Raw genomic sequence first — 16,643 nt, 5'->3', positions numbered from 1 at the left:
CAGTTGGAAAGGGAAAGGGGGATACCTAGTCAGTTGGAAAGGGAAAGGGGGATACCTAGTCAGTTGGAAAGGGAAAGGGGGATATCTAGTCAGTTGTAAAGGGGGATACCTAGTCAGTTGTAAAGGGGGATACCTAGTCAGTTGGAAAGGGGGATACCTAGTCAGTTGGAAAGGGAAAGGGGGATACCTAGTCAGTTGTAAAGGGGAAGGGGGATACCTAGTCAGTTGTAAAGGGAAAGGGGGATACCTAGTCAGTTGGAAAGGGAAAGGGGGATACCTAGTCAGTTGGAAAGGGGGATACCTAGTCAGTTGTAAAGGGGGATATCTAGTCAGTTGGAAAGGGAAAGGGGGATACCTAGTCAGTTGGAAAGGGAAAGGGGGATACCTAGTCAGTTGTAAAGGGGGGGTACCTAGTCAGTTGTAAAGGGAAAGGGGGATACCTAGTCAGTTGGAAAGGCAAAGGGGGATATCTAGTCAGTTGGAAAGGGGGATACCTAATCAGTTGTAAAGGGAAAGGGGGATACCTAGTCAGTTGTAAAGGGAAAGGGGGATACCTAGTCAGTTGGAAAGGGAAAGGGGGATACCTAGTCAGTTGTAAAGGGAAAGGGGGATACCTAGTCAGTTGGAAAGGGAAAGGGGGATATCTAGTCAGTTGTAAAGGGAAAGGGGGATACCTAGTCAGTTGGAAAGGGAAAGGGGGATATCTAGTCAGTTGGAAAGGGAAAGGGGGATACCTAGTGAGTTGGAAAGGGGGATACCTAGTCAGTTGGAAAGGGGAAAGGGGGATACCTAGTCAGTTGGAAAGGGGGATACCTAGTCAGTTGGAAAGGGGAAAGGGGGATACCTAGTCAGTTGGAAAGGGGAAAGGGGGATATCTAGTCAGTTGTAAAGGGGAAAGGGGGATATCTAGTCAGTTGTAAAGGGAAAGGGGGATACCTAGTCAGTTGGAAAGGGGGATACCTAGTCAGTTGGAAAGGGGAAAGGGGGATACCTAGTCAGTTGGAAAGGGGGATACCTAGTCAGTTGGAAAGGGGAAAGGGGGATACCTAGTCAGTTGGAAAGGGGAAAGGGGGATATCTAGTCAGTTGGAAAGGGAAAGGGGGATACCTAGTCAGTTGGAAAGGGAAAGGGGGATACCTAGTCAGTTGGAAAGGGGAAAGGGGGATATCTAGTCAGTTGGAAAGGGAAAGGGGGATACCTAGTCAGTTGTAAAGGGAAAGGGGGATATCTAGTCAGTTGGAAAGGGAAAGGGGGATACCTAGTCAGTTGGAAAGGGAAAGGGGGATACCTAGTCAGTTGGAAAGGGAAAGGGGGATACCTAGTCAGTTGTAAAGGGAAAGGGGGATACCTAGTCAGTTGTAAAGGGGGATACCTAGTCAGTTGTAAAGGGGGATACCTAGTCAGTTGTAAAGGGGGATACCTAGTCAGTTGGAAAGGGAAAGGGGGATACCTAGTCAGTTGTAAAGGGAAAGGGGGATACCTAGTCAGTTGGAAAGGGAAAGGGGGATACCTAGTCAGTTGTAAAGGGGGATACCTAGTCAGTTGTAAAGGGAAAGGGGGATACCTAGTCAGTTGTAAAGGGAAAGGGGGATACCTAGTCAGTTGTAAAGGGAAAGGGGGATACCTAGTCAGTTGTAAAGGGAAAGGGGGATACCTAGTCAGTTGGAAAGGGAAAGGGGGATACCTAGTCAGTTGTAAATGGAAAGGGGGATACCTAGTCAGTTGTACAGTGAAAGGGGGATACCTAGTCAGTTGTAAAGGGAAAGGGGGATACCTAGTCAGTTGGAAAGGGAAAGGGGGAAACCTAGTCAGTTGTAAAGGGAAAGGGGGATACCTAGTCAGTTGTAAAGGGAAAGGGGGATATCTAGTCAGTTGGAAAGGGAAAGGGGGATACCTAGTCAGTTGTAAAGGGAAAGGGGGATACCTAGTCAGTTGGAAAGGGGGATACCTAGTCAGTTGGAAAGGGAAAGGGGGATACCTAGTCAGTTGGAAAGGGGGATACCTAGTCAGTTGTAAAGGGAAAGGGGGATACCTAGTCAGTTGTAAAGGGAAAGGGGGATACCTAGTCAGTTGTAAAGGAGGGGTACCTAGTCAGTTGTAAAGGGAAAGGGGGCTACCTAGTCAGTTGTAAAGGGGGATACCTAGTCAGTTGGAAAGGGAAAGGGGGATACCTAGTCAGTTGGAAAGGGAAAGGGGGATACCTAGTCAGTTGGAAAGGGAAAGGGGGATACCTAGTCAGTTGGAAAGGGAAAGGGGGATACCTAGTCAGTTGGAAAGGGAAAGGGGGATACCTAGTCAGTTGTAAAGGGAAAGGGGGATATCTAGTCAGTTGGAAAGGGAAAGGGGGATACCTAGTCAGTTGTAAAGGGAAAGGGGGATACCTAGTCAGTTGTAAAGGGAAAGGGGGATACCTAGTCACTTGTAAAGGGAAAGGGGGATACCTAGTCAGTTGGAAAGGGGGATACCTAGTCAGTTGGAAAGGGAAAGGGGGATACCTAGTCAGTTGGAAAGGGAAAGGGGGATACCTAGTCAGTTGTACAGGGAAAGGGGGATACCTAGTCAGTTGTAAGGGGAAAGGGAGATATCTAGTCAGTTGGAAAGGGAAAGGGGGATACCTAGTCAGTTGTAAAGGGAAAGGGGGATATCTAGTCAGTTGGAAAGGGAAAGGGGGATATCTAGTCAGTTGGAAAGGGAAAGGGGGATACCTAGTCAGTTGTAAAGGGAAAGGGGGATACCTAGTCAGTTGTAAAGGGAAAGGAGGATACCTAGTCAGTTGTAAAGGGAAAGGGGGATACCTAGTCAGTTGTAAAGGGGGATACCTAGTCAGTTGTAAAGGGGGATACCTAGTCAGTTGGAAAGGGAAAGGGGGATACCTAGTCAGTTGGAAAGGGAAAGGGGGATACCTAGTCAGTTGGAAAGGGAAAGGGGGATACCTAGTCAGTTGGAAAGGGGGATACCTAGTCAGTTAGAAATGGAAAGGGGGATACCTAGTCAGTTGGAAAGGGAAAGGGGGATACCTAGTCAGATGGAAAGGGAAAGGGGGATACCTAGTCAGTTGTAAAGGGAAAGGGGGATACCTAGTCAGTTGTAAAGGGAAAGGGGGATACCTAGTCAGTTGGAAAGGGAAAGGGGGATACCTAGTCAGTTGGAAAGGGAAAGGGGGATACCTAGTCAGTTGGAAAGGGAAAGGGGGATACCTAGTCAGTTGTAAAGGGAAAGGAGGATACCTAGTCAGTTGTAAAGGGAAAGGGGGATACCTAGTCAGTTGTAAAGGGGGATACCTAGTCAGTTGTAAAGGGGGATACCTAGTCAGTTGGAAAGGGAAAGGGGGATACCTAGTCAGTTGGAAAGGGAAAGGGGGATACCTAGTCAGTTGGAAAGGGGGATATCTAGTCAGTTGGAAAGGGAAAGGGGGATACCTAGTCAGTTGTAAAGGGGAAGGGGGATACCTAGTCAGTTGTAAAGGGAAAGGGGGATACCTAGTTAGTTGTAAAGGGAAAGGGGGATACCTAGTCAGTTGTAAATGGAAAGGGGGATACCTAGTCAGTTGTAAAGGGAAAGGGGGATACCTAGTCAGTTGTAAAGGGAAAGGGGGATACCTAGTCAGTTGTAAAGGGAAAGGGGGATACCTAGTCAGTTGTAAAGGGAAAGGGGGATACCTAGTCAGTTGGAAAGGGAAAGGGGGATACCTAGTCAGTTGGAAAGGGAAAGGGGGATACCTAGTCAGTTGTAAAGGGAAAGGGGGATACCTAGTCAGTTGGAAAGGGAAAGGGGGATACCTAGTCAGTTGTAAAGGGAAAGGGGGATACCTAGTCAGTTGGAAAGGGAAAGGGGGATACCTAGTCAGTTGGAAAGGGAAAGGGGGATACCTAGTCAGTTGGAAAGGGAAAGGGGGATACCTAGTCAGTTGGAAAGGGAAAGGGGGATACCTAGTCAGTTGTAAAGGGAAAGGGGGATACCTAGTCAGTTGTAAAGGGAAAGGGGGATACCTAGTCAGTTGTAAAGGGAGATACCTAGTCAGTTGGAAAGGGAAAGGGGGATACCTAGTCAGTTGGAAAGGGAAAGGGGGATACCTAGTCAGTTGTAAAGGGGGGATACCTAGTCAGTTGTAAAGGGAAAGGGGGATACCTAGTCAGTTGTAAAGGGGGATACCTAGTCAGTTGTAAAGGGAAAGGGGGCTACCTAGTCAGTTGTAAAGGGAGATACCTAGTCAGTTGTAAGGGGAAAGGGAGATACCTAGTCAGTTGGAAAGGGAAAGAGGGATACCTAGTCAGTTGGAAAGGGAAAGGGGGATACCTAGTCAGTTGTAAAGGGGAAAGGGGGATACCTAGTCAGTTGTAAAGGGGGATACCTAGTCAGTTGGAAAGGGAAAGGGGGATACCTATTCAGTTGTACAGTGAAAGGGGGATACCTAGTCAGTTGTAAAGGGAAAGGGGGACACCTAGTCAGTTGTAAAGGGAAAGGGGGATACCTAGTCAGTTGTAAAGGGGGATATCTAGTCAGTTGTAAAGGGAAAGGGGGATACCTAGTCAGTTGGAAAGGGAAAGGGGGATACCTAGTCAGTTGGAAAGGGAAAGGGGGATACCTAGTCAGTTGTAAAGGGAAAGGGGGATACCTAGTCAGTTGGAAAGGGGGATACCTAGTCAGTTGGAAAGGGAAAGGGGGATATCTAGTCAGTTGGAAAGGGAAAGGGGGATATCTAGTCAGTTGGAAAGGGAAAGGGGGATACCTAGTCAGTTGGAAAGGGAAAGGGGGATACCTAGTCAGTTGGAAAGGGAAAGGGGGATACCTAGTCAGTTGGAAAGGGAAAGGGGGATACCTAGTCAGTTGGAAAGGGAAAGGGGGATACCTAGTCAGTTGTAAAGGGAAAGGGGGATATCTAGTCAGTTGGAAAGGGGGATACCTAGTCAGTTGGAAAGGGAAAGGGGGATACCTAGTCAGTTGTAAAGGGAAAGGGGGATACCTAGTCAGTTGGAAAGGGAAAGGGGGATACCTAGTCAGTTGTAAAGGGAAAGGGGGATACCTAGTCTGTTGTAAAGGGAAAGGGGGATACCTAGTCAGTTGTAAAGGGAAAGGGGGATACCTAGTCAGTTGTAAAGGGAAAGGGGGATATCTAGTCAGTTGTAAAGGGAAAGGGGGATATCTAGTCAGTTGGAAAGGGGGATATCTAGTCAGTTGGAAAGGGAAAGGGGGATATCTAGTCAGTTGGAAAGGGAAAGGGGGATACCTAGTCAGTTGTAAAGGGGGATACCTAGTCAGTTGGAAAGGGAAAGGGGGATATCTAGTCAGTTGGAAAGGGAAAGGGGGATATCTAGTCAGTTGGAAAGGGGGATACCTAGTCAGTTGGAAAGGGAAAGGGGGATATCTAGTCAGTTGGAAAGGGAAAGGGGGATACCTAGTCAGTTGGAAAGGGAAAGGGGGATATCTAGTCAGTTGGAAAGGGGAAGGGGGATACCTAGTCAGTTGGAAAGGGAAAGGGGGATACCTAGTCAGTTGGAAAGGGGAAGGGGGATACCTAGTCAGTTGGAAAGGGAAAGGGGGATATCTAGTCAGTTGGAAAGGGAAAGGGGGATATCTAGTCAGTTGGAAAGGGAAAGGGGGATACCTAGTCAGTTGTAAAGGGGGATACCTAGTCAGTTGGAAAGGGAAAGGGGGATATCTAGTCAGTTGGAAAGGGAAAGGGGGATATCTAGTCAGTTGGAAAGGGGGATACCTAGTCAGTTGGAAAGGGAAAGGGGGATATCTAGTCAGTTGGAAAGGGAAAGGGGGATATCTAGTCAGTTGGAAAGGGAAAGGGGGATATCTAGTCAGTTGGAAAGGGAAAGGGGGATATCTAGTCAGTTGGAAAGGGAAAGGGGGATATCTAGTCAGTTGGAAAGGGAAAGGGGGATATCTAGTCAGTTGGAAAGGGAAAGGGGGATACCTAGTCAGTTGGAAAGGGGAAGGGGGATACCTAGTCAGTTGGAAAGGGAAAGGGGGATATCTAGTCAGTTGGAAAGGGAAAGGGGGATACCTAGTCAGTTGGAAAGGGAAAGGGGGATATCTAGTCAGTTGGAAAGGGAAAGGGGGATATCTAGTCAGTTGGAAAGGGAAAGGGGGATATCTAGTCAGTTGGAAAGGGAAAGGGGGATATCTAGTCAGTTGGAAAGGGAAAGGGGGATACCTAGTCAGTTGGAAAGGGGGATACCTAGTCAGTTGGAAAGGGAAAGGGGGATACCTAGTCAGTTGGAAAGGGAAAGGGGGATACCTAGTCAGTTGTACAGGGAAAGGGGGATACCTAGTCAGTTGGAAAGGGGGATACCTAGTCAGTTGTAAGGGGAAAGGGAGATACCTAGTCAGTTGTAAGGGGAAAGGGAGATACCTAGTCAGTTGGAAAGGGAAAGGGGGATACCTAGTCAGTTAGAAAGGGAAAGGGGGATACCTAGTCAGTTGGAAAGGGGGATACCTAGTCAGTTGTAAGGGGAAAGGGAGATACCTAGTCAGTTGTAAGGGGAAAGGGAGATACCTAGTCAGTTGGAAAGGGAAAGGGGGATACCTAGTCAGTTGGAAAGGGAAAGGGGGATACCTAGTCAGTTAGAAAGGGAAAGGGGGATACCTAGTCAGTTGGAAAGGGGGATACCTAGTCAGTTGTAAAGGGGGATACCTAGTCAGTTGGAAAGGGAAAGGGGGATACCTAGTCAGTTAGAAAGGGAAAGGGGGATACCTAGTCAGTTGGAAAGGGGGATACCTAGTCAGTTGGAAAGGGAAAGGGGGATACCTAGTCAGTTGGAAAGGGGGATACCTAGTCAGTTGGAAAGGGAAAGGGGGATATCTAGTCAGTTGGAAAGGGGGATATCTAGTCAGTTGTAAAGGGGGATATCTAGTCAGTTGGAAAGGGGGATATCTAGTCAGTTGGAAAGGGAAAGGGGGATACCTAGTCAGTTGGAAAGGGGGGATACCTAGTCAGTTGTAAAGGGAAAGGGGGATACCTAGTCAGTTGGAAAGGGGGGATACCTAGTCAGTTGTAAAGGGAAAGGGGGATACCTAGTCAGTTGGAAAGGGAAAGGGGGATATCTAGTCAGTTGGAAAGGGAAAGGGGGATACCTAGTCAGTTGTAAAGGGAAAGGGGGATACCTAGTCAGTTGGAAAGGGAAAGGGGGATACCTAGTCAGTTGTAAAGGGAAAGGGGGATACCTAGTCAGTTGGAAAGGGGGATACCTAGTCAGTTGGAAAGGGAAAGGGGGATACCTAGTCAGTTGGAAAGGGAAAGGGGGATATCTAGTCAGTTGGAAAGGGAAAGGGGGATACCTAGTCAGTTGTAAAGGGAAAGGGGGATACCTAGTCAGTTGGAAAGGGGGATACCTAGTCAGTTGGAAAGGGAAAGGGGGATACCTAGTCAGTTGGAAAGGGAAAGGGGGATATCTAGTCAGTTGGAAAGGGAAAGGGGGATACCTAGTCAGTTGGAAAGGGGGATACCTAGTCAGTTGGAAAGGGAAAGGGGGATACCTAGTCAGTTGTAAAGGGAAAGGGGGATATCTAGTCAGTTGGAAAGGGAAAGGGGGATATCTAGTCAGTTGGAAAGGGAAAGGGGGATACCTAGTCAGTTGGAAAGGGAAAGGGGGATACCTAGTCAGTTGGAAAGGGAAAGGGGGATACCTAGTCAGTTGTAAAGGGAAAGGGGGATATCTAGTCAGTTGGAAAGGGAAAGGGGGATACCTAGTCAGTTGTAAAGGGAAAGGGGGATACCTAGTCAGTTGTAAAGGGAAAGGGGGATACCTAGTCAGTTGTAAAGGGAAAGGGGGATACCTAGTCAGTTGTAAAGGGAAAGGGGGATACCTAGTCAGTTGTAAAGGGAAAGGGGGATACCTAGTCAGTTGTAAAGGGAAAGGGGGATACCTAGTCAGTTGTAAAGGGAAAGGGGGATACCTAGTCACTTGTAAAGGGAAAGGGGGATACCTAGTCAGTTGGAAAGGGGGATACCTAGTCAGTTGGAAAGGGAAAGGGGGATACCTAGTCAGTTGGAAAGGGAAAGGGGGATACCTAGTCAGTTGTACAGGGAAAGGGGGATACCTAGTCAGTTGTAAGGGGAAAGGGAGATACCTAGTCAGTTGTAAGGGGAAAGGGAGATACCTAGTCAGTTGGAAAGGGAAAGGGGGATACCTAGTCAGTTGTAAGGGGAAAGGGAGATACCTAGTCAGTTGTAAGGGGAAAGGGAGATACCTAGTCAGTTGGAAAGGGAAAGGGGGATACCTAGTCAGTTGTAAAGGGAAAGGGGGATACCTAGTCAGTTGGAAAGGGAAAGGGGGATACCTAGTCAGTTGTAAGGGGAAAGGGAGATATCTAGTCAGTTGTAAAGGGGGATACCTAGTCAGTTGTAAAGGGAAAGGGGGATACCTAGTCAGTTGGAAAGGGAAAGGGGGATACCTAGTCAGTTGTAAAGGGAAAGGGGGATACCTAGTCAGTTGTAAAGGGAAAGGGGGATACCTAGTCAGTTGGAAAGGGAAAGGGGGATACCTAGTCAGTTGGAAAGGGAAAGGGGGATACCTAGTCAGTTGTAAAGGGAAAGGGGGATACCTAGTCAGTTGTAAAGGGAAAGGGAGATACCTAGTCAGTTGTACAACTGAATGCCTTCAACTGAAATGTGTCTTCTGCATTTAACCCAACCCTATTTGAAACATCACCATCTCCTGGCAGGATTTATTTAGCCGGCAGATTCAGTAGCTTGAAAACCCTCCAACATATAGGGAATAGGGTACAAGAGGGTTCTGGGTAAAAGTAGAGCCGCACTATATAGGAAATAAGGTTAACTTTCAGACTCACCTGAGAGAAGTTGAGTCCGTTGAGCGGGTGACACTGCTCCTCCACCTTCTCCACAGCGCCTGTTCTCTTCCTCATCCTCTCTGCCTCCTGAGCCAGGTACAGATCCAACACCGGGACCCCCCTCGTCTTAATGTCCGCCTCCGTCAACGAGTTCACCATCAACATCACCCAAACAGGCCTCTTCCTCTCCCAGTTCCCCGCTATTGCATTAAACAGGTAGTCAGCGTAGAGGCCTTTACCCCTCTGGTCAGGAGTCATCCACGATGGCATCATGAGTTTGACGTACTCCAAGTGCCTCTTGAGGCGTCCGTAGATGTCTCTGGGTAGAACATCCTGTAGTGTCCCCCCCTGAGGGAGGAGCTGGCAGCTGGTCAGGGCTGAGATGGTGTAAGGATCAGTCAGGTCCAGCTCCAAGTAAACCATGTTGCTCTCCTGGAAAGCTTTCTTGGAGTTCTCTGGGATAAAGTCCCAGACGCGCGTGTAAGGGACGTGGATCGTGCCGTAGAAGTAGGACGGAGGGTTACGTTTGATGGTCCACAGGAAAGAGTTCAGATCACTTTGCTGCCAACGGTGAAAGAAGAAGAAAAAGAAACATGAGTGAATTAGTGTTATTATTACCAGGCTATAAAACCACATTAGTGTTATTATTACCAGGCTATAAAAGCACATTAGTGTTATTATTACCAGGCTATAAAACCACATTAGTGTTATTATTACCAGGCTATAAAACCACATTAGTGTTATTATTACCAGGCTATAAAACCACATTAGTGTTAGTATTACCAGGCTATAAAACCACATTAGTATTATTACCAGGTTATAAAACCACATTAGTGTTATTATTACCAGGCTATAAAACCACATTAGTGTTATTATTACCAGGCTATAAAACCACATTAGTGTTATTATTACCAGGCTATAAAACCACGTTAGTGTTGTTACCAGGCTATAAAACCACATTAGTGTTATTATTACCAGGCTATAAAACCACATTAGTGTTATTATTACCAGGCTATAAAACCACGTTAGTGTTGTTACCAGGCTATAAAACCACATTAGTGTTATTATTACCAGGCTATAAAACCACATTAGTGTTATTATTACCAGGCTATAAAACCACGTTAGTGTTGTTACCAGGCTATAAAACCACATTAGTGTTATTACCAGGCTATAAAACCACATTAGTGTTATTATTACCAGGCTATAAAACCACATTAGTGTTATTATTACCAGGCTATAAAACCACATCAGTGTTACTTTTACCAGGCTATAAAACCACATTAGTGTTATTACCAGACTATAAAACCACATTAGTGTTATTATTACCAGGCTATAAAACCACGTTAGTGTTGTTACCAGGCTATAAAACCACATTAGTGTTATTACCAGGCTATAAAACCACATTAGTGTTATTACCAGGCTATAAAACCACATTAGTGTTATTATTACCAGGCTATAAAACCCCATTAGTGTTATTATTACCAGGCTATAAAACCACATTAGTGTTATTATTACCAGGCTATAAAACCCCATTTGCGTTATTATTACCAGGCTATAAAACCACATTAGTGTTATTATTACCAGGCTATAAAACCACATTAGTGTTATTACCAGGCTATAAAACCACATTAGTATTGTTACCAGGCTATAAAACCACATTAGTGTTATTACCAGGCTATAAAACCACATTAGTGTTATTATCAGGCTATAAAACCACATTAGTGTTATTATTACCAGGCTATAAAACCACATTAGTGTTATTACCAGGCTATAAAACCACATTAGTGTTATTACCAGGCTATAAAACCACATTAGTGTTATTACCAGGCTATAAAACTACATTAGTGTTATTACCAGGCTATAAAACCACATTAGTGTTATTACCAGGCTATAAAACCACATTAGTGTTATTACCAGGCTATAAAACCACATTAGTGTGGTCAACCCAAAACCTGATCATATAAAGTCATTTATGTGAGCAATGGTCTTACGGCTATGTGTGTGTGTGATGTCATTCACCAACTATGTCACTAAAGTTAAACAAAGATATGGACAAACAAACTATTTTAATTGGTCGCCCTTCTAAAACAGACGTACAATAACCACAAACACAAACACCTACTAGTTATTATCCACTGCAAATAGATAGCGGGAACTGGGAGCTATTTAAATTGACTGAGTCTGTTGATTCTAAATGTGGTAGACTATTTGAGGCTCGATAATGGACTGATAATGTCTTATTTGCAGTACACTAGACTAACACAATACACATCTGATATGGACTGCGCTCTCAGAGGAAAATGGAAACTTTACAGGTTGAATGAATGAATGAACTAGCCTAAATAACCAATTTCGTAAATAAAAAAGTGAACGGAAGAAGAATCACATAACATATTTATAAGCTAAAACTGAACAGTGGACATTCAAATAGGCCTACTCAAATCCCGGTTGATTTAAATACTAACCGTTACATTGTAGAGAAAAAGGGGTTTAATTTACTTAGATGTAAGGCTAATTATATTAGAAAGACCGTGATATGAGAGCACTTACTTTCTTATTGAGCTCGCAGTTAGAGGACTCCCGGAGGCTCCATTGGTCGGCTCCTTTCACCAGCAATATTAGGAACGCTTGAATAAATGTGACCCAATAGACCAGCATTGTAACTCCAAACGTGCACGCTATTTTCACAACGTGTCGCAAGATGAAGCTACCCAAAAAAACAACTCGCTCCGGGGGAAAATTGCCTAAATTAATTTCCGAATTTCAGTTCCATGTAAATAATAAGTCAAACACGCCGACGTATAGTATATCTACCTTTCTGCAGGCGGAAGAACTCATGTTTGAGTGAAATTGTTTTCAATACATAACTTGAGTGTTGTTATGTTGACCCTCCTGGAAAAGCATTGACGCTGTTTGGTGGCTATGTCGTCACGCTGTTTCCCTCATATCTGATAATAAAGGTGCCTCGCATGGCACGCCAGGGAAGCCTACAACTAGCTCCGCCGATAGTAGACTAGACTACACGTCCTCAATAAGACCGATCAAATCTATATGTCCCGTGTTCATAGCCCACTCACTCGTATAACCGAGCAGACTGCGCACGATGAGTACGTTCGTATCCAAAGTGCACTCGAGCAACAGGTTATGTTCTCAACTAAAAACGACGTGCACCGCGGGTTCCGAAATGAGCGGTGGAATTCCTCCTTGCTGCGACGTTGTTATTCTGCTCTACCTCCCAAAAGCAGGACCGCTGATACAAATTAACGTACAAGTGCTGATCGGAATTCGAACATTGCAACACTTTATTTAGAATCCGGTTGTCCAACTCCAAGCGGCATCAACCGTACGCGAATCCTCGAAGAAACGTTCTTTACCGTGTCGTCTGTGTTTCCATAACTCCAGACTCCACTCATTACTCCCTCACAGTGTTGCTGGAGTGTGAGCATCTCTGTCAGGCTCAGGCATGGGGCATACCTACCCTCCTGCCTGCACCCCCCTCCCTCCGCTTGCACACTCATGCTGTGCAATCTGATTGAACATCTCACTCTCCGCAGGTCGTGGCGGGATATATACACACGCATTCACTTCAAAAGTAGAAACCGACTACGGTTGTTCTATTCCTCCAGGCTTTTATCCGGGGCTTTCAAGACATACTGGACAGGGTTGTAGCGTGGTTGTCCAGGGATCACTCTCTGATCCACAACAGTAGGCTAGCTACATTGATAGTGGGACAAGTGATTTCACACCCAGGAATAGAATAAACCAAGTAAACAATTACAACGTATTTAGGTGACTGAAAATGAATACAGTTTTATTGTTCTTATAATAACACATGTATTACCTTTATTTAACCAGGAAGCCTAGGCCTAACTTATCAAATAGCAAATATTATTACCATTATTATGGTAAATCACTGACCGTCCTTTATTGAGTGGGCTAGAGATAATGGACTGGGTTGACTATTAGCGGCGCCGCATTTGAGGAGGGCAGGCGGGGCTGTTTGGATTACCTTGTAGTTCCATATTGTCCTGCTAATGTCCTACCTGCTAACCCAACACGACATTACCAGCAGAATATGGCAACACCCCGTTCTGAGAACATTCTGTCGCAATTATAACTCTCACAGCGCACAGTTAATGACAGACTATATGTTGATGTAAAGAGTAAAGTAAATTAAAAATAGAGTTTTTTACTCAAAGACAGTTGGTTTGTTGGTAAATAAATCCCATGGTTACACAATAAAAATCAACAGTACTATAAATTGTAGCCACTGTAAAATGGTCCTCGGGTTTATAATGTCCTTCATGTCAATGGGAATTTATCAGACACATTTTTATTGATTTATTTTAAACATGTTTATTATAAAAGTGTATAAAACGATGTACACTGAACAAAAATATAAATGCAACATGTAAAGTGTTGTTCCCATGTTCCATGTCCTGAAATACAAAATCCAAGAAATGTTCCATAGACACAAAAAAAAAGCATATTTCTCTCACAATCTTCTTTACATCCCCTGTTAGTGAGCATTTCTCTTTTGCCAAGATAATCCATCCACTTGACAAGTGTGACATATCAAGAAGCTGATTAAACAGCATAATCATTACATAGGTGCACCTTGTGCTATTATGCCGTTTTGTCACACAACACAATGACACAGATGTCTCAAGTTTTGAGGGCGCATATAATTGGCATGCTGACTGCAGGGATGTCCACCACAGCTGTTGCCAGATAATTTAATGTTCATTTCTCTACTATAAGCTGCATCCAACATCGTTTTAGAGAATTGGGCGGTAAGTCCAACCGGTCTCACAACCGCAGACCACGTGTAACCACGCCAGCCCAGGATCTCCACATCCGGCTTCTTCACCTGAAGGATTGTCTGAGGGGGGGAAGGAGGGACCACCTATGACCTCCAAGGCCCATTCTGAATGGACTGGAATTTAAATGGAATTGACCCCAAGCCTGACTGAAGGCCTAAATGATGTGGTATAATACCTAGTTCTCCCTGATCATCACACGTAGAATGGGTAGGAGCACCCTCTAGTGGCTGAACACAGTCCCTGAAAGAGATTCCCTTTCTTCCTATTTAATTTTACATCTGGGAATATGTCCTAAAGTAAAGGTTGTTATGTGCCAAGGTAGATATGATCATTTAATAAATTGTATTTATTGGCCCGTCGCCCACCCCCTCTTCGGAGGACAAAGGCTATATCTTAGCTACTCTCAGCCCATCCCACCACTGAACTACTCTCAGCCAATCCCACCCCTCAACTACTCTCAGCCCATCCCACCCCTCAACTACTCTCAGCCAATCCCACCCCTCAACTACTCTCAGCCAATCCCACCCCTCAACTACTCTCAGCCTATCCCACCCCTAAACTCTCTCAGCCAATCCCACCCCTCAACTACTCTCAGCCAATCCCACCCCTCAACTACTCGCAGCCAATCCCACCCCTCAACTACTCTCAGCCAATCCCACCCCTCAACTACTCTCAGCCAATCCCACCCCTCAACTACTCTCAGCCAATCCCACCCCTCAACTATTCTCAGCCAATCCCACCCCTCAATTACTCTCAGCCTATCCCACCCCTCAACTACTCTCAGCCTATCCCACCCCTCAACTACTCTCAGCCAATCCCACCCCTCAACTACTCTCAGCCAATCCCACCCCTGAACTACTCTCAGCCTATCCCACCCCTCAACTACTCTCAGCCAATGCCACCCCTCAGCTACTCTCAGCCTATCCCACCCCTCAGCTACTCTCAGCCAATCCCACCCCTCAACTTCTCTCAGCCAATCCCACCCCTCAACTACTCTTAGCCCATCCCACCCCTAAACTCTCTCAGCCAATCCCACCCCTCAACTACTCTCAGCCAATCCCACCCCTGAACTACTCTCAGCCAATCCCACCCCTCAACTACTCTTAGCCCATCCCACCCCTCAAAAACTCTCAGCCAATCCCATCTCTCATCTACTCTCAACCAATCCCACCCCTCAACTACTCTCAGCCAATCCCACCCCTCAACTACTCTCAGCCAATCCCACCCCTGAACTACTCTCAGCCAATCCCACCCCTCAACTACTCTCAGCCTATCGCACCCCGAAACTACTCTCAGCCAATCCCACCCCTCAACTACTCTCAGCCAATCCCACCCCTGAACTACTCTCAGCCAATCCCACCCCTCAACTACTCTCAGCCAATCCCACCCCTGAACTACTCTCAGCCTATCCCACCCCTCAACTACTCTCAGCCAATCCCACCCCTCAACTACTCTCAGCCAATCCCACCCCTCAACTACTCTCAGCCCATCCCACCACTGAACTACTCTCAGCCAATCCCACCCCTCAACTACTCTCAGACAATCCCACCCCTCAACTACTCTCAGCCTATCCCACCCCTCAACTACTCTCAGCCAATCCCACCCCTCAACTACTCTCAGCCAGTCCCACCCCTCAACTACTCTCAGCCTATCCCACCCCTAAACTACTCTCAGCCTATCCCACCCCTAAACTACTCTCAGCCAATCCCACCCCTCAACTACTCTCAGCCAATCCCACCCCTCAACTACTCTCAGCCAATCCCACCCCTGAACTACTCTCAGCCAATCCCACCCCTGAACTACTCTCAGCCAATCCCACCCCTCAACTACTCTCAGCCAATCCCACCCCTCAACTACTCTCAGCCAATCCCACCCCTCAACTACTCTCAGCCAATCCCACCCCTCAACTACTCTCAGCCAATCCCACCCCTCAACTACTCTCAGCCAATCCCACCCCTCAACTACTCTCAGCCAATCCCACCCCTCAACTGCTCTCAGCCAATCCCACCCCTGAACTACTCTCAGCCAGTCCCACCCCTCAACTACTCTCAGCCAATCCCACCCCTGAACTACTCAGCCAATCCCACCCCTCAACTACTCTCAGACAATCCCACCCCTCAACTACTCTCAGCCAATCCCACCCCTCAAATACTCTCAGCCAGTCCCACCCCTCAACTACTCTCAGACAATCCCACCCCTCAACTACTCTCAGCCAATCCCACCCCTCAACTACTCTCAGCCTATCCCACCCCTCAGCTACTCTCAGCCAATCCCACCCCTCAACTACTCTCAGCCAATCCCACCCCTGAACTACTCTCAGACAATCCCACCCCTCAACTACTCTCAGCCAATCCCACCCCTCAACTACTCTCAGCAAATCCCACCCCTCAACTACTCTCAGCCAATCCCACCCCTCAACTACTCTTAGCCCATCCCACCCCTCAAAAACTCTCAGCCAATCCCATCTCTTATCTACTCTCAACCAATTCCACCCCTCAACTACTCTCAGCCAATCCCACCCCTCAGCTACTCTCAGCCAATCCCACCCCTAAACTACTCTCAGCCAATCCCACCCCTCAACTACTCTCAGCCTATCCCACCCCTCAACTACTCTCAGCCAATCCCACCCCTCAACTACTCTCAGCCAATCCCACCCCTCAACTACTCTCAGCCTATCCCACCCCTAAACTCTCTCAGCCAATCCCACCCCTCAACTACTCTCAGCCAATCCCACCCCTCAACTACTCGCAGCCAATCCCACCCCTCAACTACTCTCAGCCAATCCCACCCCTCAACTACTCTCAGCCAATCCCACCCCTCAACTACTCTCAGCCAATCCCACCCCTCAACTATTCTCAGCCAATCCCACCCCTCAATTACTCTCAGCCTATCCCACCCCTCAACTACTCTCAGCCTATCCCACCCCTCAACTACTCTCAGCCAATCCCACCCCTCAACTACTCTCAGCCAATCCCACCCCTGAACTACTCTCAGCCAATCCCACCCCTCAACTACTCTCAA

General features: G+C 46.7%; 1 protein-coding gene across 1 annotated transcript in view; it reads right to left on the bottom strand.

Moving 5' to 3' along the window:
- Positions 1-12,393, bottom strand: part of LOC129845394 (metalloprotease TIKI1-like) — a 93,430-nt gene extending 81,037 nt beyond the window's left edge. The window contains exons 1-2 of the mRNA XM_055913307.1: positions 11,350-12,393; positions 8,800-9,360 (exon numbers count right to left, since the gene is read on the bottom strand). Coding sequence (XP_055769282.1) covers positions 8,800-9,360; positions 11,350-11,457 — 669 coding nt within the window. The 5' untranslated portion in view covers positions 11,458-12,393. The remainder of the gene's footprint in view (positions 1-8,799; positions 9,361-11,349) is intronic.
- Positions 12,394-16,643: the final 4,250 nt, after the last annotated feature.

Source organism: Salvelinus fontinalis, unplaced genomic scaffold (assembly GCF_029448725.1).
Source record: "Salvelinus fontinalis isolate EN_2023a unplaced genomic scaffold, ASM2944872v1 scaffold_0287, whole genome shotgun sequence".
In the NCBI taxonomy this organism is placed as follows: Eukaryota; Metazoa; Chordata; class Actinopteri; order Salmoniformes; family Salmonidae; genus Salvelinus; species Salvelinus fontinalis.
The sequence above is the reverse complement of the archived record's forward strand: the minus strand, read 5'-3'. Positions and strand labels throughout refer to the sequence as shown.